The 23,536-nt window shown below is 28.7% G+C and overlaps 1 protein-coding gene across 2 annotated transcripts in view; it reads right to left on the reverse strand.

Moving 5' to 3' along the window:
- The window catches only part of LOC136985243 (serine/threonine-protein kinase Sgk2-like), a 41,947-nt gene that overhangs the window by 17,849 nt on the left and 562 nt on the right, over positions 1–23,536 (reverse strand). The window contains exons 1-6 of one of the 2 annotated variants that reach the window (XM_067282495.1): positions 18,583–19,086; positions 17,915–18,031; positions 12,660–12,743; positions 5,253–5,401; positions 4,545–4,635; positions 1,297–1,355 (exon numbers count right to left, since the gene is read on the reverse strand). In XM_067282495.1, the coding sequence (XP_067138596.1) occupies positions 1,297–1,355; positions 4,545–4,635; positions 5,253–5,401; positions 12,660–12,743; positions 17,915–18,016 (485 nt within the window). In that variant the 5' untranslated portion in view covers positions 18,017–18,031; positions 18,583–19,086. Of the gene's footprint in view, positions 1–1,296; positions 1,356–4,544; positions 4,636–5,252; positions 5,402–12,659; positions 12,744–17,914; positions 18,032–18,582; positions 19,087–23,536 lie in introns of those variants that run through there. The other variant, XM_067282496.1, reaches the window with a different exon arrangement.

A 23,536-nucleotide genomic window follows, 5' to 3' on the forward strand; every position in this document is an offset into this window, starting at 1 on the left:
AGCTACATATGAAATAGAAATACCCTGTATTTTTTATCTTTATTATTGTATATTCAAGTATATGTACACATGAAAAATTTCTGAATAACAAAAATATTTAATAAAATAAAAGAATAAATTATTCATAAAAATAAATAAAATATAGTGAACAATCTCAAACAGATAAGTTAACATTTTAAGAAAAATACTGACTATACATTTTAATACTAGATTCAATTTTTATTTTAAATGTTAGCTAGATTATTTTGCAGAATATTAGAACAATTCATAAAGCTCAGTATGGCTATCCAAATGCTTAAGATTGTATGCTTATTATATAAATTTTCAAGTGATATGGATTATATAATGATTTTTTTTCTGTCCTAGCAGTTTTCTGTTAGTGCAGTTATATGCTGATAAAATTACAGTAATTGCACATAGAAGTGTCTTAATTGTTTGGCTTTAATGAATTGAAATTTCACATATTATTACATATATAATATACTACTAATTTTATATTCACTGTAACATGTGTCAAAATGTCGGACTCTGTTAAAAAACAAAATAAAAAAATTAAAAATATATTTATATGTATATATATATTTTTTCCGTTTTTATTTTTTGGATTCCTTTGTATATTATTAACCATCACCTGTGTGTTGGTTGCCTATGTATGTGACGAAAATTATTATTTGTACTTTTGTCCATGATGTTTATTTTTTTTTTGTTTGTTCTATTGTGCGTGTCTTTGGGCGGTTTCTGTATGGCAGCTCCGTCCCAATGGTGCGGTATAAAAGGGGTGTTCGGACCGGAATTCGGTATTCTGCTTGGGGACGTGAAGGGAAGTGTGTCTTGCCCTAGCATAAGGTTCAGCAGAGTTTTTCTATTCTTTCTTTGTGTCGGGAAGACGTGCAAGTCTAACTGTTTGTGTAATCCATTAACATCAAAGGAACTGTTGGTTAGATACAACATTTATCATCATAAAAAGGTTTGCATCTGATTCAAACTCCTGAGAAGTGAATATTTTTGGTATTCAGCAGTCTGTTTCGTCGTTCATCTACTGATCGTTTTTTTTTTTTTTTTTTTGAGCTGCCACATGCTAGACACCTGTAAAGTCTGTGAATATACTGTATATAAGAATTGTGTACATAAAAATTAGTTTTTCGTGTCTCCTGGTGTGATTGTTACTTGTGATAATCACTTCTCTATCACTTTCCTGCAAGTTTCAGCATTACGGTGACTTGCAGATCCCATACATTTTATGTATTTATTTATTTTTGTGATTAGAGAAAAACTTTTTTTAATTGTAATACTTACTGTTTTTTTTCTGTAGGTCCCAAATCCATTGGTTTATCTTCCTTATCTTCTTGATCTTCCTGAATAAAAATATATATATGACATTTCATAATATTTTTTGTATATTTACAAATTTTATCTTAATATATTGCACACAGATTCATTTGTGTAAATTTAAATAATTTTAATATATTAAATTTTACAAGTACAAGTACTATTACAACTACAAAATAATTTTATAATGCATATTTCAATAAAATTATTAATGCTGATAAGTTATGCTATAAAACTTGTCATTTCTTATCTTTACAATAATTATGATGTAAATGCTTCAATAGGATGATAAACAAATCTTTCCATATTAAAAATAATTTTTTCCTCTATTTTGTTTTATCTGTTTCATAATTAAGATATTGTTAAAATGATAAAATTATCTTAAAGTTATTGTGCAATACAAGAATTATCATCTCAGCTCACAAAAAAGATGAAGTATATTAGAAAGTTTTTATACAGTATTAAATATGTCTCATACATATTTAATAATTATTAAAAATGAAAAAATTATAATTTAGTTTAATTATAAACAAAAATATAAGTTAATTTTGAATATTTTATAATACACATTTAAATATGCAGTAAATAAGTTAAACAGATAAGATAATTTCATTAAATATATTTGTTGAAATTAGCCTATCATTTTAACTTATTATTCATGTAAAAAGGTAACATAAAATTAAATAAAACTATTGAAAAATATAAAATGTTTATGATGCTTCATAGATATGCTATTATATAAGAAAATATTTCATTTGCTTAAAATGAAATATGTTTTACTGTTTCTACCTTATCATTCAGTTTATTACAAAAGTGTTGAAACTTTCAAGTTATTTTATTAGATGATTCTGATCAATGTTCATTAGATTATTTGATCAATGGAAAAAATAATTATGATCATAAAATAAAATGTAAAACATCACTCATTGCTTTAAATCTTATTTTTTATATATATATATATATATGTATGTATTACTTTTTTCATTAAAAATAAATTCATTAATTCATGGTCAATATCAATCAATCAACTTTTTATTGTATAAAGGTTAATTTCCCATTACTTCGAGGATAATTCAACATTTTTATGATAACTATTAGTTACAACAATACCATTACAACAGTTTCTTCTACATTTTCTACCATAAAAATTATGGATACACTAGCCTTATACAATATAATTTGAGCTAGTTAACTATTTGTATTTCAGTTATAAACAAAAGTAATCTCTCATTATTGTAGATTAGAGTATTAATAATTGTCTTTTTAAAACCTTTCTATTTCCAGTAAAACATAAAAATATTAGCTTGTTTAAACAAATGAAAACATTTGTTTGAACAAGCTAATAAACGTTTTCGTTTGTTTGAACAAAATAGAAAGATTTTAAAAAGACATATTACAACTTCCATTATTTAAGAGTGATAGTTGATTAATAATTGTAACAAAATTATTTTAAATTACAATATTTCCCATATATTTTCTAAGATATTGTAAGAAATTAATGCTGACATTATTCCTGTACAATAAACTTTTGAAAATAATTATAGAAATTAAATATTGTCTTTACAACAGAGCTGTGAAAAAATATACAAAAGCTTTTCATCTTTAATATTTTCCAATTTAAGGTGGTCATATCTGTATTGTAGTTCATGAACTTTATTACATAAACAAAAAATATGAACAGACTTTACCATGAAAATTGTAACCATATGCAAATGAAAGGATAACTCATATCAACCATGAGAGGGCTAGAACCTGATGTAAATTGGATAAAAACTTGATAGTATGGTGAGATTTACTTGTCATTTTTAATGTAAAAACATCAGAACCTCAAATAAAAGGCTGACGTTTGATCGTTTTTAATATTGTGAGTTTTTACCTATTATTATTTGTTTTGTATTGAAGTTTTTCTTCAAACCAATGTAACGGGTACTTCTGTGGTTGTGTTAAAGGATTAATGGATAGACTCGAAAATTATATTTTTGTAAATAGTCTGAACTTCTAATTGGAAAAGATATGAAGTTTAGAACCTTTTTATTATTACATCTATAATGTGAGAATCTGGAGTAAGGGGAGATATTTTAATGAAAATTTAAAATGATCATTTTTTGAAAGTAATCTAAAATTCAACTTGATAGAAAAACTTTCTATCTTTCAAAAAGAAAGCATTTTCTCTGACTCAGAGATGATTTAGTTCCACCTAAAGTGATAGTTCAAGTGTGGTATCTCGCTCGACTATCCACAAGACCACCCAACTTCCTCCTCGTGTTAGACGCATGGTGCGACATTCCAGTAATCTTATTGGATGTCAATTTAGTATAAAAGGTAAAAGGTCACATTTTTACTTGCTATAGTCTTGCTGCAGCTCTTGTTGTGATACTCACACATAAGTGTTCAAGGCTTTAGCCACCGTTCCCGTTTTGACACCCTTGCCGAGCATCCATCCTAGTTCTCAACCACCTATTTGTTCCCAAGACCTATTCAACTCACCATTTCAATTATATATGGACTATAAGTAATATGACCATTTTATGTAAACTCTCTCTCAGAATAGAATTTGAGTTTAAGGTTTTATATATATATCCTTGCATAATTTTTGGATTGTCAAACTTATCGTTATGTTAATCTTAGTTATCATCTTTGTATTTATATTTAATTATAATCTCATATAATAAATATATAGTTTTATATTCTGTGAGAACCAGGGGTAAAGGTGTCTATGTTTTTACCACTTAGTCAGTGCAGATCTGGTGGATCTGTCACAGGGTCTTAAAATGGCTTTCTAAGAGTTTAAATTTTGCACAGGAGGTTCATAAGATACTACTGTAAGTTATTTTTCCTGACACCAGCTAGGGATGGATCTCGTGCCCTATCGTGTGTTTAATAAAATAGATTACTCTTTCGAGGGGGAGAGTACGTGGATAAGTCCGCGTCATAGCGGGTGAATAGTCCAAACTTAGCAAATAAATGGAATCGAATGGTAAACATAACAATCAACATTTAAACCGGAATACCTCCCAATCTCACAATAACAATTGGCATTACACAAATCATATAGTCTTATTAATTATAACAAAATGTCTATTTAATCTCAAGTAATTTATGGACAATGTAAGTTATTTTATAAAGTGTAATTTTTTATAGATTATTATAATACATCTGCAAATATTTACTATCATTTAAATTTACAAAATAAATAATTAATTGATTCTACTTACATGAAAAGATGACTCTGGTAACTGATCCTCTTCATTTCCCGTATCTTTACTCAAATTTCTTTCCACGTTTAAGAACTCTCGAACATACGGACTTAAATTTAAAATTTATTATTATTATTATTCTTAATTATAAGTTTTTAAAATAAACTACATTAAATTATATTTACATCATTTAATAACACTTTATCTTCTGCACTATTATTTTTGGATTTAATTAAATTTAATCATGAGATTAAGTTCAATAATATAGAAATAATTATAATAGCAAATAATTCAGAATAATCTGATTTTGATGCAAAATAAAAAGTTTTAAGTTCTGTTTTCAATTATTATTATTTAACAGTATTAACTGAAAAATTGATTTATTTTTAAAAATGAAAGATTAATTCTAGGATAAATATTTTAATTTCAAAAAAGTGTAAAAATGAAAATAATCATTATATATCTATTTTCATAAAATATCTTAAAACAAAGATTATAACTATTTCTTCTTTAAATACTCTTTACACAGAAAGAATTATCATAATTTTATATCAGTAGTTTCATCCTTTTTTCATTTTCTTACTTTTTCAATGTTAAATTACTTATATATCAATTATTTAAAACATTAATTTACATATATTTGTAATTACATATTTTTTAAAATTAAGAATTTATTATAACAACAATGTATAATGTAAAAAAATTACATATTCAAGTATTACTTACTGTTCTAAAAGAAGGGGATCTGTTACCAATCTTTGTATGAAATCATTTAAACCTTGTTTTCTATTTTTAATAAAATCAGCACTGAAATTATTTCCAAAACGTTTTTTACCAGGTAACTTCAAGTGTAGATTAGGATATTGCTTCTTCAACTAAAAATTCAAAATTCACTATTTATTTATTTTTACTTAATATGATTAACAGTCTGACCAAAAAAATAAATAAAACCAAAAATAAATACATTATACAAAAACATTGTTAAAATTTTCTGAATATATATATATACTTCTTATATTACATATTTGTAATTAACATAATTTCAAATGTCATCAAGAAATTTAAGATGTTTTGTTAAAAATGTTTATTTTTATAGTATGACTTCTTTTTTCCATCATTCTTAGCTACTGAGTGTACCAGTATATGCATAATATATGTGGTGTGTCTAAAAAGTTCAGTGAATGTTAGAATATCTTGAATGCAACACATGCCACATGGTTGAGTATGCGTGTGGACATCCAAGGACATGTCTAGAATTGCCTTCTAACATGGAGTTTATGTGGCTGCATTTGGGCTTTTGCCACAGTCATTCAAGCACAGTCTCTTTGAGAGGTGGCATCAAAGAGCAATGGAACAACAACATAGCATAAAGTTATGCTTCAAATTGAGGAGAATGAAGACAGATGCCTGAAATATTGATCAAAACAATCTTAAGCTTGTGAATTTGTTTTTTCCTTGATTCAAAGAGGTTATTATGGAATCTGATGTCTCTGTGATTAAGGTTCATGTGAGAACAGTTCTTAAGAAAGTTCCTAAACAAGACTTTTTCAACTGTTTCCAGAAGCTTGATGAATGTTGTGAAAAGCATTTTGTGCCTCATGAAAAGTACTTTGAAGGTTAATAACAGTAATTCTTATGTATCTTCTGTTTTATTGTTTTTATTCTAATAATCACTGAACTTTTTAGACACACCACACACATATAATAAAGCATGTAATACTCATTATATAACTTATGAAAAAAATACAATGTTGACTTTAATGAATGCAAAAGAATAATTACTGATAAAAGCAAAAATTTATTTTATCAACAACAAACAATCTATATTTTATATACCTTCTTTAACTTATAAGGGATGTAGAAAACAAACAAATATTTATTAATAAAATTAAATGGTTACAATATCGTCTTAAAAAAATGACATATTTGAAATACACATTTTTAAGAACAACCATACCATACTTCATAATGTTGCTACATAACTGGAGCTAAAATATTTTTATTTTATTTACAGAACAGTCATTAAACGTTTATTAGTAAATAGTAATGGTTTCTAAAACAGGCATTCTTATAAAAAATTACTTTATATATAAGTTGTGATAATATATTTTATCTTACTATCAAAACTTCAATACAGGAAAAATGACATGATATGAATTATAAAATATTTTGTTCTTTTGGTTTTTTAATGCTTTATATATTTATTACAATTTATAATTTTATTGAAGAATTTAAAAACCAAAGGATATCTATTTGAAATTTAATATTTTTATATTTTTGTATGTTTAAAAAACTTAAAATTTGCTGACTATTTAGCTGAAAACTAACATTCTTTTAGTCAGGTTCTTGAATTTTAGTTTTTATAATGTGGGTTTAGTTTTGCTAAATTAAAACTACACAACTAGTGTGTAGTTTAAATTAATATAATGAAAAAATACATCAGTGTTTACTAATATATTATACCAGAAAATAAGATGTTTAGTTTATTCATAAATGTAACAATCTAGAAAAATTTGTACAGAATATATTCTGATAAATTAATTTAACGTTTATAATGAACATACTAATTTATATTTAAAAAAAACAGCAAATATCACAAAAGCTGTTAGATTTGATCCTAAAAAACACTAAATAAAATAACTGTCTTTCCAACATTGAATAAATATCAATGCTTTCTAGAAACAAAATTATACAAATGTCTTAAATATTTTCAGGCTTTATTAAAAATATCTGAAAATGTTTAGGAATTTTGTATAATTTTGCTCAAAAACAGTATTTTATATCTTCTTATATCTTTGATATATATCATTTATTTAAACAAATCACTATCTTAAAAATAAACTTTACCTAATAAGTAAATAAAATAAAAGTTTTGCTAACTCATTTAAATCATTAACTGTAAAAAGGCAGTTTCTTTTATCTATTGTTTGCTTTAAAAATGATTTAAAGATTATTTTTGATAAATAGAAGTTATTTCTAAAAGTACTATAACTTTTATTTCATTCTATAACTGAAACAGTTTTAATCTTTATTGCTTTGAAAATTTATTTATATAATGTCTAATATCGTTTTACTTCTTCATATAACAAATACCTATCTTCTTAACTGATGTTATCTAATAAATGTCTGTTTGAAAATCAAAACAATTATTTAAGTTGTCTACTTTCAGCACAGTTAAAAATACACTCAAAAATTGAATTTTTATGTATTCAGTGAAACCTCGCTTAACGAGCACCTCACACAATGAGTATTTCGCATAACGAGCACAACAAATTGTGAAAATTTGCCTCACTTAACGAGCGATGAGGAGAGGGGAAGTCCTGTATTGTGCGCATGCGGCATGCTCCATCAGTCTGTGTTTAGCACTCGTTCCGCTAGCATCTTAGTGTCACCTGTGATCACATATTTTTCCAAATTTGTGTTCACACATATTACTTATAAACATCAACAACCATAGCCCATTATATAATAAACATGCCAAACGATATGCCAAATTCTTGGGTCATTAAATTTAATGACTGATTCCAAATTAAATTTTAGAAATGTCTGAATAAAAAATTAACTATTTATAATTATTAAATTTAATACAAGATGGAAACGTAACTGCCTACCTCTAGTCAAATTAATTAATTTCTAATATTTAATTATAGCCTTTACATAACCCAAGAATTTGGCATATTGTTTGGAATGTTTATCAAACATATTAGCTGTGATTTTTTTCTTCTGCAAATCGAATTCTCATTCCAGGATGGTTCATTCTGCACTAGAAGAAAAGATGATGATGATTCATGCTCCTTAACAGTGTATATTGTACAATTTTTTTTGAATAAATGTTATACATAAAACATTTGAGCATTTTTTCAGCGTGGAACGCATTATCGTATTTTACATTAATTTCTATGGGAAAAATTGTTTCACTTAAAGAGTATTTCGCATTACAAGTAAAACTCGAATGAATTATGCTCGTTAAGCGAGGTTCCACTGTATTTTTTCAATTTAAATATTCCAATTTAAAAAATCTTAGATTAAATCATACTTGAAACATTTGAAAAATTAACTATATATATATATATATATATATATATATATATACTTTAAATTTTAAATGATGATTAGAATGACAAACTAATTATAGAATTTTCTTTCAAGATATAAACAATATTTAATAAATTTTTAATCAGATTGCATAAAACAATTTTAACTGATCTGATTAAAGGAATATTTTTAAATAATAAAACAAATTAAAGAAATAATACTGTCCTTTCTTTTATGAATGATAAATAGAAAATTAACAAGTTATTAAAAAACTTGATAATTGAAATAATTTCAGATTCACGACTGTAGCAATGATTAGTTATCATATTTATTTTTTGCATTTAGTTTATCACAAAATAAAACTTTATTAGTTTCTGTTATGATTATTATATTCATAAATAAAAGAAAAAATTAAGTAATAATAAATTTAATCCAGCAACTTCAACCTTTAAATTTCCGGTACAAACGACGAAAATTAACAGAAAAAACTAACGTTTTCGAATCTCCATCGAGATCTTCTTCAGGTTCGTTAATGGAATGTCATGAGAATAGAACTCTTTTGAAGTTCAAAAATCGAACATCTCCAGCGTGCGATGACGATGCAAAACATAAGATTGATATAATAGACCTGAGTCTACTAACGTAACGTCGCAAAATATCAATGCAGGAAATAAAACCATGTCTACCATCGTGGATTGACCTCCGAGATGTATCGCCACGCGTACGATAAAACGTTGCTGTCTTTGTAATTAATGCATTTCCCCGATTTGGTAGCTCTGTAAATCTCCAGGGTCTCCAATGCCCTAATGTGGTCCGTTTTGAACGACTTCTTAATGAGGGTGGCGTTATCGAAGTCCGCTTTTACATCGGGGTCCGTGGCATACGTCGACAGGGCGGTGGTGTGCCTTTTTTTGGCAACGTCATTCTTATGTTCAGAAACCCTTTTTTGGAGGGATCTCTTGGTAGAACCAATATATACTAGGTCCCTTTGGAATCTGTGGTCTCTTAACGGGATACTATAAACGCCCGGTGCCCTTAAAATGCTCGGTTTGTCCTTGGCGTTTCTGAGAAGCGAATAGATAGATGGCGTTCTCGTGTACACTAACTTGGTGCCCTTCCTTAGCGCTATTTCCCTGTACAAGGAATGGAGGTCTTTGTTGTATAGTACAACCGTGTGCTGGTCGGGGCTCGAGTTAGGATCACTTCGCCCTGCGGAGGTGTGATGCGCTGTGTTTATATTACAACACTTACGAGCTAAATTGCGGATAAGGCTACTTTTGTATCCATGGCTAGTGGCAATGTCTTCAATGTGTTTTAGCTCTGCGATCGTGTCTTCCCTTTTAGTATTATGGGTGAATGCCCTATTTACTAACGCCCTGAACACCGCAATTTTATAAGGGTACGGATCCTCCGACCTAGCGGGTATGTACATAGGTAGGTAGCCGGGTTTGTAGTACACCCGCGTTTCAATATTGTTTGTATCGAGCTGAATGGAGACGTCTAAAAAATGCTAAGGTAGGGCACCAAGTTAGCGTACACGAGAACGCCATCTATCTATTCGCTTCTCAGAAACGCCAAGGACAAACCAAGCATTTTAAGGGCACCAGGCGTTTATAGTATCCCGTTAAGAGACCACAGATTCCAAAGGGACCTAGTATATATTGGTTCTACCAAGAGATCCCTCCAAAAAAGGGTTTCTGAACATAAGAATGACGTTGCCAAAAAAAGGCACACCACCGCCCTGTCGACGTATGCCACGGACCCCGATGTAAAAGCGGACTTCGATAACGCCACCCTCATTAAGAAGTCGTTCAAAACGGACCACATTAGGGCATTGGAGACCCTGGAGATTTACAGAGCTACCAAATCGGGGAAATGCATTAATTACAAAGACAGCAACGTTTTATCGTACGCGTGGCGATACATCTCGGAGGTCAATCCACGATGGTAGACATGGTTTTATTTCCTGCATTGATATTTTGCGACGTTACGTTAGTAGACTCAGGTCTATTATATCAATCTTATGTTTTGCATCGTCATCGCACGCTGGAGATGTTCGATTTTTGAACTTCAAAAGAGTTCTATTCTCATGACATTCCATTAACGAACCTGAAGAAGATCTCGATGGAGATTCGAAAACGTTAGTTTTTTCTGTTAATTTTCGTCGTTTGTACCGGAAATTTAAAGGTTGAAGTTGCTGGATTAGACTTTATATGTACCGGTAGTCACGAGTGAAGTTTGTTTTCAATAATAAATTTATTTAAAATTTTAATTAATTAACAATTTTTAAAAATTTTTATATTTATTATAAAAATCAACTTAAAATTAGCAACTCATATTTAAAACATTAAAGTATTTTTTAACATTACTTAAAAAATACTTGATAAATACAGTAAGTCCTCTACTTATGAACTTAATCTGTTCGTAGCGGTCGTTCGCAAGTCGAAAAGTTCGTAACTCGAAAAGACAATGTTTGGCGCAAAAACTCAAATACAATGTTGCTTTTACAATTATGTAATGTTTAGGCTACTTGAATAATGTTGAATTAAGATTGTTAAAGGGAAGTATAAATTCAAATCAATCACATGTACAGTACATTATTTATTAAAATTACTCATTTAAAACAACTACAAATGTACAGTACATATGTATGTACTGTAAATGTTTTAACGTAAAACTTCAAAAATAAACTTGACTATACATAAAAAATAACCAACTGTTTGAACAAAGCCGCCATCTGTTGGCTTTGTTCGTAACTTCGAAAGTCGAATGTTTGTAAGTAGATTTTTGATGCCTGTATTTTTGATCTTGCTTTTATTTTTGTAATGGACAAACAAATAAAATAAACTATTTTTATAATAAAACTAGCTGACCCGGCCACGCATTGTTGTGGCTCAAAATGTATCTATTATAAATGTGTAACACTTCCCCCATGGGGGGAATTTCAAAAAATCCCTTTTTAGTGTATATTCTGTTGACGTCACCTATTAAAACACAATTAAAAACGCAAAAAACCGCATGTAAAATAGTATAAATAGAAGCCGAGTTCTTCACAGTAAGCCTTAATCCTGTCCCTTTCCCAGCTGGGGAATATCGAAAAATCCCTTTTTAGTGTATATTCTGTTGACGTCACCTATTAAAATGCAATTAAAAACGCAAAAAAACCGCATGTAAAACAGTATAAATAGAAGTCGAGTTCTTCACGGTAAGCCTTGATCCCGTCATCTCCCCCCCGTAGGGAGAATTTCGACATGTATATTATATAAAAACACGTGCATATTCGAATGCAACGTTGTGTCAAAATTTCAAAGGAATCGGTAGGAACAAACAAACGTTGTATTTTATTTATATAGATAGGTAGAAAATGATCTGCTTAGGTCCATTCTCACAGAAAAGCATAATGCCTCACAGAAAAGCAAACTTAGGTCGTCTGAAGTTAGCGCCATCTGTTGGACATAAAAGCCTTAATCCATATAAAAATATATTTTTGAAAGGGGGAAATGGTGATCTTCACATATGCCACAAACCTTCGCGGGAATGTATTAAACAACTTCCCAAAGTTTAATGGCAATCGGATAAATGGTGTGGTAATGCATGAAGGACAAACACACACACACACACACACACACACATTCGTTTTTATATATATAGATAAATATAAATAAAAGTATATATTTATTATAAATATCTTCTAAATATATTTCAAAGAAAATGCAATTATATGGAAATAGATGTAACAACAATATTACTTTAAATAAGTAATTTTTATTTGCAGTAAAATATCAAACATTTTCAAACTTGCATCTTATTTGATTATTATTTAAATTAATTATAGAAAAAATATCATCATCAAACTCTAAAAAATTTTTAATAAACTGTTTGACACACAAAATAAAATAGTGGAACAGGTTACAATATTTACATAAATCTAAAATGTAGATTCTATATTATATTCTTTTGCTAATAAGGAATTCTGTGACAAAACAATTTATTATAAACTTTTTCTAAAACTTAAGATAAATATCTCTCCAACAATTTACTGAAACAGAAAATGAACAAGCATATTAAATAATAATAAAACAAAGCATAAAAACAAACCAAATCATGTAATTTGCTAAATTCATTATATCTTCGAAAAATGAACCATGTATTTCCTTCCATTGATACAACCACCTTATACACCTGAAATAAAATAAAACTTGTTTTATACTATTATTTGAGCAATAAAAACTTTAAAAAATATTAATACAATATATCTAGAATAATAAGACAGAATGGATTAAAAATAAGATGTGGTCTTTTAAAATTATCAACTTTTTATAAGTACAGTAGAAGTTTGTTAATCTATCACTCAATAATCCAGCATCCTGTGAAAAGTTACTGATAATCCAGATTTGTCTGATAATAATCGTACCAAAATTATTTAAATTGAAATTTGTTTGGACATGTTAGAGCTTAGTATGCATGTTTTGTATTCAATAATGTGTGATAGATGAATTTTTTCTCATTGACCAATGCAAGAACAACATACCTAAAAACAAGTTACATTTGATACTTTATACTTTTACTTATACCATCTTTATACTCAGAGCATGTGTAATTTTTGTGAATTTATGTAAACAGTGAATATCTGGAAAACTATATGCTATATGTAAATGAATCAGTGCAATGTTGAATTTGTGCAATAATGTGTTCATTAATAGTTTTGCAGGTTTTTCATGAAATTTTAACAAAGTAGAGTCACACATTGTACAGTACAATTGTGATGGTCATGCAAGTGTACAATAGTCCATGAGAGGCACCTGATTAACAATATACAGGATTCTTTCGGATTCCAACTCTTAATGTTATACAATATCCCAAACTAGGACGAGGAATCAAGTGAATACAGAACAAAAGAATGTGCTCACAACAAATAAGAAAAGACAGACTGGTAATCTTACGACTAACTTACACTAAATTATAAACTAAAAAGGAAAGGAAGAATAGCAAGAAGATTTAGTATGACATAGAAGGTTATAAAGAATATCTGGGTTCTCTGTTTGGTATTGACACCCTTTTGATAGGGGACCACTCTAAATTGTTTCTCACTGATCGTTTTCGGATCTCTTTGAAGATTCTCCTTATACAAAGGACATTGTCTCTCTCTCTTTATGTTAGCGGGATTCTTTCTCTTTCTGTAGGCCACCTTCGTCTCCCTTTGTTCCTCCAAAATGATGAGCAGGAGCGTAACTTTCGCACATCTACCTTCACTGAGAATCTGACCCAAGAATGAACCTCCTTATTGTTCTAGTAGCCTCAGGGACTTCACTTCCCATTGTTAGCGTTGTTTGTGGAAAGGGTTACCCCACCCACAGGAAGGAATGTTAATAGAAAATTTGAGAAAATGCAAGGAAGAACAAAGAAGAAAGAAAACTTAAAACTAAACTTATATCTAATATATACATTAATATGGCATACTGCCACACAATTAATATAAAATAATTTGACATCAAGGTTTCCTACCTTGATGTCAAATTATTTTATATTAATTGTGCCCAGTTAAACCAACAAATAATTTTATAAATTTGTCTAAAATTTTTATCTACAATACAAACTTCTCTAATATTTATAAAATATATGGAACTAAACATATTCTTCTTATATGCAGTATTGCAGAATAATTTTATCAGATATTTTTTCAGTAATGTTTTCTTTACAAAACCTTATAAAAGATATTTATGATTTGTGAGATATAAATTTAAAATAGGAGTGATAAAAATAAGTAAACATTACATATGTATTGTTACAATTTTGAACTATTAAATTTAAATAAAATAATGTAATAAAATTAAATTTATTTTTCAATTACATAGTTGTCTTTCATAGAATAGTTAGTAAAAAACTGATTTAGTAACGATGGTGTTACAACAGTTATATACATCAAAAAGTCAATTTGTTACCTTTATACAATATTTAACATGTAGAATATGATATGAAATGTGTAATTGAGAAGTTTTTGTATTCATAAGAAGCTTCTTAAGATACTGCCAAGTGAAATATATCTGATATAACTACCAAATTAATATTAATGTATGATTAATTAATACTTATTTACATTATTAATGCAAGAAAACTTCAATTAGTAACAGTTAAAATTCTTATTAGTGTATAATGCAGCATTCAAAAACAAATATAGTTTGTTTTCTATTTTTAATTATATTATTATTTCACGTTGGCAATTCTAAAGGTGTAATCAAAGCAACTATCTCTATTACAGCTTAATTACTAAAAAAATTAATTCAAAAATGAAAATATATAAAGCAAAAGATACATTTTTCTTTATTAGCATAAAATGAATTTAGACATACATAAAGTTTGATATGATGTAACTTGGAACTAGTTGCAATCCTTGTGGATTATATTATCTTAAAGATTTTTCTTTCAAAATTATATAGATATCTTTTTTAAAATTTAAAAAACATGACTTTATATAAGATAAACCAAATTTGCATTTTTTTGTGGTGCATGATTGAACTTAATTTCAACATTCTACCGAATGTTCTTTTATATATATATATATATATATATATATATATATATAAGATAGATAGTAAGGTTTATTACCAACTTAATAAAATGTCCTTAAATACATATAAAATAAATCAACACTATGTATATTTATATGATCTTACCATATATATTTTTGTTGACAATAGTTTATTCAAAATATTTAAATATTATATATACATATATACATACATATAAATATACTTTTTTTTCTTTTATTTGCATTTCAGGTATAATCAGTAAAGTACAGAGATAAAAATTATTCCAGAAAATAGCCTTTTAACAGATATTGAGATTTTAGTACAGGACACAGAATGTATTTTAGTCTTTGTATACCTCTTTAGTTCTTGGTGTAACAGAATTTTTCAAAAGTATTTGTATAAAATAACAGATTATATGTTTTTTTTGTCTACTTTCAATGCATGATTTTTTACTGATGAATTTATGGTACTGATGAGTGATAATCTTAAACTACATAAGAATAAAATTTATTGTATCAAATTTTATAATTATATTAAAAAAATTATTATTTAAATCATATGGTAAAGAAATGCTTATTTTATATAGATAATATCAAGCTGAAGAAGATGCAGTCTACCAAGCTGTTCAGTGGGCCACTTCACTACCAAACAAACCTCCGTCTATAAACATTTACAGTGATTCTCAGTCTGTCCTAAAAGGTTTATTAAATCCCAATTGCAATAGCAATAAAAATCACATATATTCAGCACCATATTAAAAGTCTTGTAAATCTGATAACTTTTATATTTGTTCCTGGCCATACTGGCATTTTAGGAAATAAAAAAGCTGACTTTGAGGCTAAGTCAGCCTCAAAGGACACTGACTTGGACTATACTCAACATCCCTCTCTCAAGTACAACCTTAAATATTATATTCTTGACAATGCTATTCAAAAGTGAAATCAACAATGGTTGAGCAGTAAAACTGGTAGAATAACAAAACTTTATTTTCCTAGTGCTGAATGCAGGTTTTCATCACCACTCAGAGAATTAACATTTGCTACTGCTCAACTACTTACTGAACATGGTAATTTTAGAAGTTACCTGGTTATGTATAACCGGGCAGAAACTGCCTCTTGCTTTTGCTCTACAGAAAACCTAGACACCATCGACCACATGATCTACAATTGTCCAATTTACGATCAAGATAGACTTATTCTGAAATTAGAAATCCTTATGCTTGGTCTCAGATGGCCATGTCTACTCGATAAGCTTGTTCAGAAGCCACTGTTTGATGCTGTTTACAATTATATTAAAAAAATATGGAAGAAAAGACTATTTATAATTTCTAATTTCTAGTTTTACATTCTAGTTTTCACTAAAAGCCGAATACTAATTTTAGATTTACTTTGTATCATGTATTTTGGTTTTTGTATTCTTAGTGTTATAATCCCATAGGAGTGGTGCATTTTTTTCTAATAAAAAAAAGAAAATTTATATAGATAATTATTTCAATAAATAGTTACTTTTAAGTAATTATTAATTCAAACAGAAAAACAAATAAAAGAAGAAGACACAGTTTCAAAACAGGCAATAATCAATAATATATTTAATTAGCCAACATAACAAAACTGATCTTATATGGTAATTATGAAAAATTGTTTTCCTAAATTAGTTATTTCACTTTAATTAATTTTAGTATAAATGTTCATTAATAAACAAAATTGAAATTTACATAACATATAATTTATGTGATTAATTAATTGAAAATTACCACTCATCAATACATAAGGAAAAAATCATATATCACAAGTAAACAAAAAGAAAGATAAATGTAAATTGTTATTTCATACAAATATTTTTTCTACCAGTTTTATCAGTCATCAGGGTACAAAAAATAAAAGATATAATATGTAATACTAAAGACACAACATATAATAATAATAATTCACTTCATATTATAATCTTCAATAAAATTAGAAATATCTAGATTTTATGTGATAATATTTATAAAAAATTTAATTATAATTTTATATATTGATAAATATTTTATTTTTTCATTTATATAAATTTACATTTTTCTTTTTAAATATTTAATAGAGGAAAAACATTAGTTATAAAAATGTCCTTGAATTCTATTTATTTACATTGGGATTTTTCCTGAATTTATGATGGAAAAAATCCTAAAAAATCTTTCATAAATTTTTCAGAATGTTTTGATATCAATTTAAACTACTAAAATTAATATGTAATAAGTAAAATAAACATTTTATTATCTATTTAATATTCCACCGAGACTTCATAAACAATTAAAATATAAAATGAAAGATTTGGAATTCAGATAATTTTACAACTTACAATTTAATTATATCTTTTAAAATGAAAAACTTGTTGAATTATGATTCAGCAAAGCTAATATCTAGGCAACTGAATAAATATATTTGATTTCAAAATATTAACTTTGTTGAATTAGAAAAGAACATTAAACATTTTCCTTTTATCTTAGAAGTATTTAACAATGACTAAATTCATTATGATCTTAAGTTTAAATAATCAACTATTTCAAATATAATAATTAATTTACATAAATATTCTTATATTTTATATTATATAATATATTATAAATCATCAATTTAACATTAAGATTTTTGGGTAAGAATATGAAATAGATAAAGTTCAGTAAATTTTATTACATTATTTTTCAAGCATTAAGCAAAATTTGCAAGAAATTTAGTGCTGACAGAAAACTGTTCTCTGTATATATTTTAAAATGAGACTAAAAAAATACTGTATTAACTTTTAATTATTTTAATCTAAATATTAACAAAATAAATTAAAACTTACAGTAAACTTTTTATTCTTCTCCCAAGTTTCTGAATTCGTAACGGAAACCATCGGAATTCCACAATGGTTAGAAATCGGTTCGTCTTCGTTAACCGTATTCATTTTTATTTGATTTTTCTAAATAAAAGAAAAGATCATTAAATTATTTTACCGCACCTTCATAAATCAATTCTAAATCATTTATATTAAAGTAAATAGAAATTACATAGTAAGTTTGTTTATTATTTTGTATACTATAACCATGAAATAACTGTGTTAATTTTAATCCATGCATATTAAACACATTTATATATTTTATATACTAGTGAAATAACAATACAAATAATGTGAATTTGTAAATATACTTGTAAATATCAAAAAGATTACTGTTGTAATAACCATATTATTCAATGAAACAGAAGTGAAAATTATTAAAAAAATATATATGTGTCATAGTTTATCTCCTTTCTTTTTTAATGCACAGGAAAATCTTATTTATTATATCATAAATGTGTCAAGATTATTAATAATACTTTATATGGAACTATTAGAAAATAAATATACTATTTCATAGTTTCATTTAAACTAGTAACCTACTGTATGTCATTTTTAATATGAATTGCAAGCAATTAAGTTTATTTATTTACAGAAAATCGTTTTAAATCATTAGAATTGAGGCTCCTACTTACATTACAAGGACGTTATTATATAGACAAGTGTCCTAGTTTCTCTTTCAGTTACTTAAGTTACTAAATGAAGAAATGAGTGAGAACATTCACTATAGGAAAATCTTATCTGTCGGAGGCGTCTAAGGTCGAAGATCATCAGTTATCGTTGAGATAACATTCAATTCCAGCTGATAGATTTATTACTGCCACAAACCATATTTTGATCCTAGTCTACGGTGAATTAAGACTTAATTGTTTTTAATATTTATGTATAAATAACCTTCGCTGTTATAATACATTCCTTATTTAGGAATTTATCAATACGTAACTAGTATATTATACATTTACGTGTCACGTCATTAACGAAGGAAGATAAGTGTCACGTTCGTTAGCTGGCCATTTAAAATCGGCAGTGTTTACTTATACTGTATGAGTTAACACCACTACTTACCTATTGTCCAATAAGGACACCTAATTCGTATCACGTGACAAAACATTCGTATGACGGATTAATGACCAATGAAAGTTGGCGCTTTATCACGTTTAGAATTGACAAATAATAGATCAGGAGAGAAATGACGAAACATTTTTTTTTCTGGAATCAAATTATCATTTATTAATCTGATTAAGGTTTTATGACAGTAAGAGAAAAAAGTTTAAATAAATCAAAAACATTAATCTGTTAAATAAAAAAACGGAGATTTTATTTTTAATATTTCTCATATCAAGAAATTATAAAATTTTAAGCTTGTTTTTCACAAACATTCCACTTATTTGTGTTATTTATTTACGTTGCGCAAGGTTGCTAGCATTGGTAGATATCGATCAGAAGAAAAATAAATTAATTGAAAGAAAGATGGAAAAGGTTATTGAAGTAAACATCTAGAAATAATTCATTGAAATATTTAAAATATTTCTCAAAAAATGAATAAATAAAAATAACGAACACTGTTTTTTCACTTGTAGGCCGAGTATATTACTCGTCCTACAAGTAAACAATTAAAAGATATTTTACTTTTTAAAATAAAACATATACGTAGGTGACTAAAGATCTATTTATACTATTCGTTCTTTTTTAAACTCCTTTCGCTCTGTGGGCAGTAAGATGGCCAGTTTTTAGCAAGACCATTATGGGTTTGTCTAATCCCACAATGGGTCGGAGCCCAACATGTCCGGACGGACCATTCCCAAAAAATTCTGGGGTCTCGTCCAGATTCGAACAGGGAACCCCAAGAGTGGTGGCTGCTATCTAAATCGCTAGACCCTCTAGCCACCTATATTTAGTACCATCATGTTGGCGGTTAAATCAATTATGGCCGACTTATCAGCGAAAGGAAACGAGTTACTTTTACGGTTATACCAAATTATTGAACAGCGCTAGTTTCTCTGCTCAAAAAGAAGAAACATCTGATTTATCACTTAAGAATATACAGGCCGAATGATATGAATTTCCTCAAGAGAAAACCCTCATCAGCCTTACTATTTTACAAAGATTACAAATCTTTATAAAAATAGTAAGGCTGAAATGGTTTTACCACAAAGCATTGCAGGACTTCCACTGCATTGCTGTATGGCAAAAGGAAAAGATATTCGGTGTGGTAAGAAAAAGACAGAGATAAGAAATAAATAACCAGAAAAATTACGGTCTTTAATAAATGCAGTGAAAGACGATAAACTGATAGCAACTGTCATGAGTAGGGAGACCGGGTTAGTTGTCACAGTGCAAATATCTCCTATATAATCAAAACTGAATGGTCACGTACGTCTCTAGGAGTAGGTTCATTAGGAGCTCGCCTACTTCATTACAAAATTCGAATAATATCCGTCGTATTGCTTTCCGTTAATTAGCGGTTAAAAGATTTACAGCAAGTCGCGTAAATTTTGATGCATCATGTCTTGTGCCGTTTGAAAACTTGCAATTAGTAAAAGGTGAGTAACAACTGTATTTCCTATTAGATGGGTCCTTAATGTATATATACATTACGAGGAATCGAATTTTCTATTTTGAAATTAGAAACTATGAACCGATTTGTTAAGGAAGTTCATTTGGGGCAACTTGTCACTGAGACTGACTCACCCGAAGAGAAAGAAAAGACCTTGTGTTTGGTTTGTGATGAAAGTTTGGTCTGTGGAAAATGCAGGAACTAATATTCTCGCTAATTGTGGGTGTAGGTGAATTACCACGTGGGGAAGAGACACCAAGAGACAAGTTAACAATAAGTTTGTATATATAGCATAGAGATGATGATACAAATTTAGATATATATGGTTAAGTTCACAAAATACAATTTCACGCCAGTGGCGTAGCGTAGTGGGGGCGGCAGGGGCGGCCCGCCCCGGGCGGCACTTATAGGGGGCGGCAAAATTTCACAATAAATAATAACATCTTGTAAAAATACCTAAATAAGGGGGCGGCGAAATTTTTCTCCGCCCGGGCGGCTGACACCCACGCTACGCCACTGTTTCACGCGCACCTGAAGTTCTCACCGTTACAATATTATAGTCACAGATGGTTCAACATGCCGTAAACCAATTCGTCCTGAGAACAAAGAAATCACGGTAGAGACGAATATTTCACAATATATATTAACGTTTTTCTATAAATGCTCAGCGACACACAACACTTGGAGGGCACTAAAACATATACGGAACACACGTACTTGTCCGAGACATAGAAATGGTCGATGGATCACGATTCCGATTTTTACCTATACACCTGTAAAACTCTCCTCGTGAAAAAGCTTACCGCACTAGTCCGTATGACTCACCAGTCTCCCAAAGAATGGACAAAAAGCCCCAATAGCCGGTTGGCGTTCGTCTTAAATACCCCTTTCGGTGTACACGACAGGTTGCCAACCAACATACCCCACAGCCGAAAATAGCCCAAAAAAAAGAATAATAAATAAATATATATATATATATATATATATATTACGACAGACGGCTGCAGCCACACAGGTCTCACGAGCTATGTACAGATGTAAATCTATATTGTTTGTCACAAGTGTGACTCTGAACACAATATGTAAAGATTCGAGTTACTTGTCTTTCGCAAAATAAATAATAGTAAATTAGCTAATAATCTATTTTCTTTATAGAATTGGCACGAGTAAATGTCATATTACGTATAATTTAACATAACCAAACTAAACTCAGGAAATGTGAGAACAGACTACATATACCCTGTGACAATATACTCCTACACAAGGTATGTTGTCACAGGGTGACACAATTTCTAAAATAATAACTATGACAAAAAATTATTGACTATTCATATATTTATTATAAACCAAATCAAAAGATATGTAGGTGTATACATTTTCACTTAATCCTAAATAAATTAATATTATAGATCTTAAAACTAGAAATGACTAAAAACTGTGACAACTAGCTCCGGTCTCCCCTACATTGTGTCGTAACAGAATTATTAACAAAGCAAAGCGAACGTAGACAAAAATTGATATATAAAAATTTAATCAATATTTTGAAGGTATGTACGGTACAACATTATCTAAGTTAAAAGTATGTTAACGTAACTGCCGAAATTAATAGCAATTGGTCAAATGGCTTAGGAGCGCATAGCGAACAAACCAACAAATATCCTCCTTTATACTGTATAATTATTTACATAAATATGTTACAATTTAAATAACTTTTGTGTTACATGTTTTTACTTTAAACATTTAAACTGTACTGTTTTAAAGTAGACTAAACATTTTTACATTTGAGATGCGGGTTTATATAGAATTTATCATTTACTTGGTTCCGAATCTTCCTTGGTTCTCACCGATAGGTTCCATTTTTGTATCCAGGTAGAACTAGACTCGATTGAGTCACGAGAAAGGTCAAGCCGGGATGTTAACATGACACTACATCTCTATCTACGACCACGGGATGTTTAAACGAATCTTGGAATTCGTGTTCTTGTCTGTTAAGAATTTCTATTAGGTGTTTTGCGATATTTTTATTAAACAAAATATTTTATGGCATTTCGAGCTCGCCGTTATTTTGTCATATTTACGAACACCAAAGTCCGACACGTAAACTCAGGACTTCCAAGATTTACATCGATTTTATTTATTTATTTTTTTTTTTATCTTCGCGTTGTGTTTACTTTACGAAATTTCTTCCCCGAGTGGAAAGCTTTTAAGCATAATTTAGTGCAGATTTCGGACCTCATCTGGAACCTCACGCGAATACGATTCCGCAAGCTCCGTATTCACCTAATATGCCATCGTGTGACTTTTTCCCGTTTTCTCGACTAAAATTTTCGCTTCGGGTGATCGTTTTGAGACGATTGATGCCATAGAACAAAATTCGCTGCGAGTCCCGAAGGGATTTCACGAAAACGACTTTAAAGCACGTTTCGAGGATTGGAAAAAATGTTGGCAAAAGTGCATTGCAATGGGAAAGGATTAGGCTACTTTGAAGAAAGCAAAATAAATTTTTATAAATAAATTCAAATCTTGCATTTTACTGAACCATTTTCTATACTTTTTGATCACAGAAGTAATTTAAAGTAGTTCAACTGAACTAATTGTGTTCATACTACTAATACTACTAAATTAGTTTAACGACTTTACTTTCCCGGCTATTATACATAACAAAGGAAAAGTATGGCAATCGGTCAAAAAATGATCCTTGAAGATTTTTACATTTTTGAACTCGGGACGTCGAGAAATGCAAAAAACTTCGGGGGTAATTTCTGTGTGTGGATATCTGTGGAGGGGATGGCACGATTATGTTCACCCTGTTTGAAGCTTAATAACTTCTGTGATTTTTGTCGAAAATTTCTGAAATTTTGCAGGGAGGTTTGTTTATTAGGGGTATTACTGCTATTAAACTGTGGTTAAAGGTTGAGGGAATGGGGAGATAAAGGGGTTCGTGTGTATCTGTAGTAGAGTCGGACGATTTTCCTCGTTATTAGCATTTACAATTTTTTAAATGAAACTTCTCCCTACCCTCAAAATTAAGT

This window comes from Centruroides vittatus, unplaced genomic scaffold (genome assembly GCF_030686945.1).
Source record: "Centruroides vittatus isolate TY-2023 unplaced genomic scaffold, ASM3068694v2 contig_956, whole genome shotgun sequence".
Lineage (NCBI taxonomy): Eukaryota > Metazoa > Arthropoda > Arachnida > Scorpiones > Buthidae > Centruroides > Centruroides vittatus.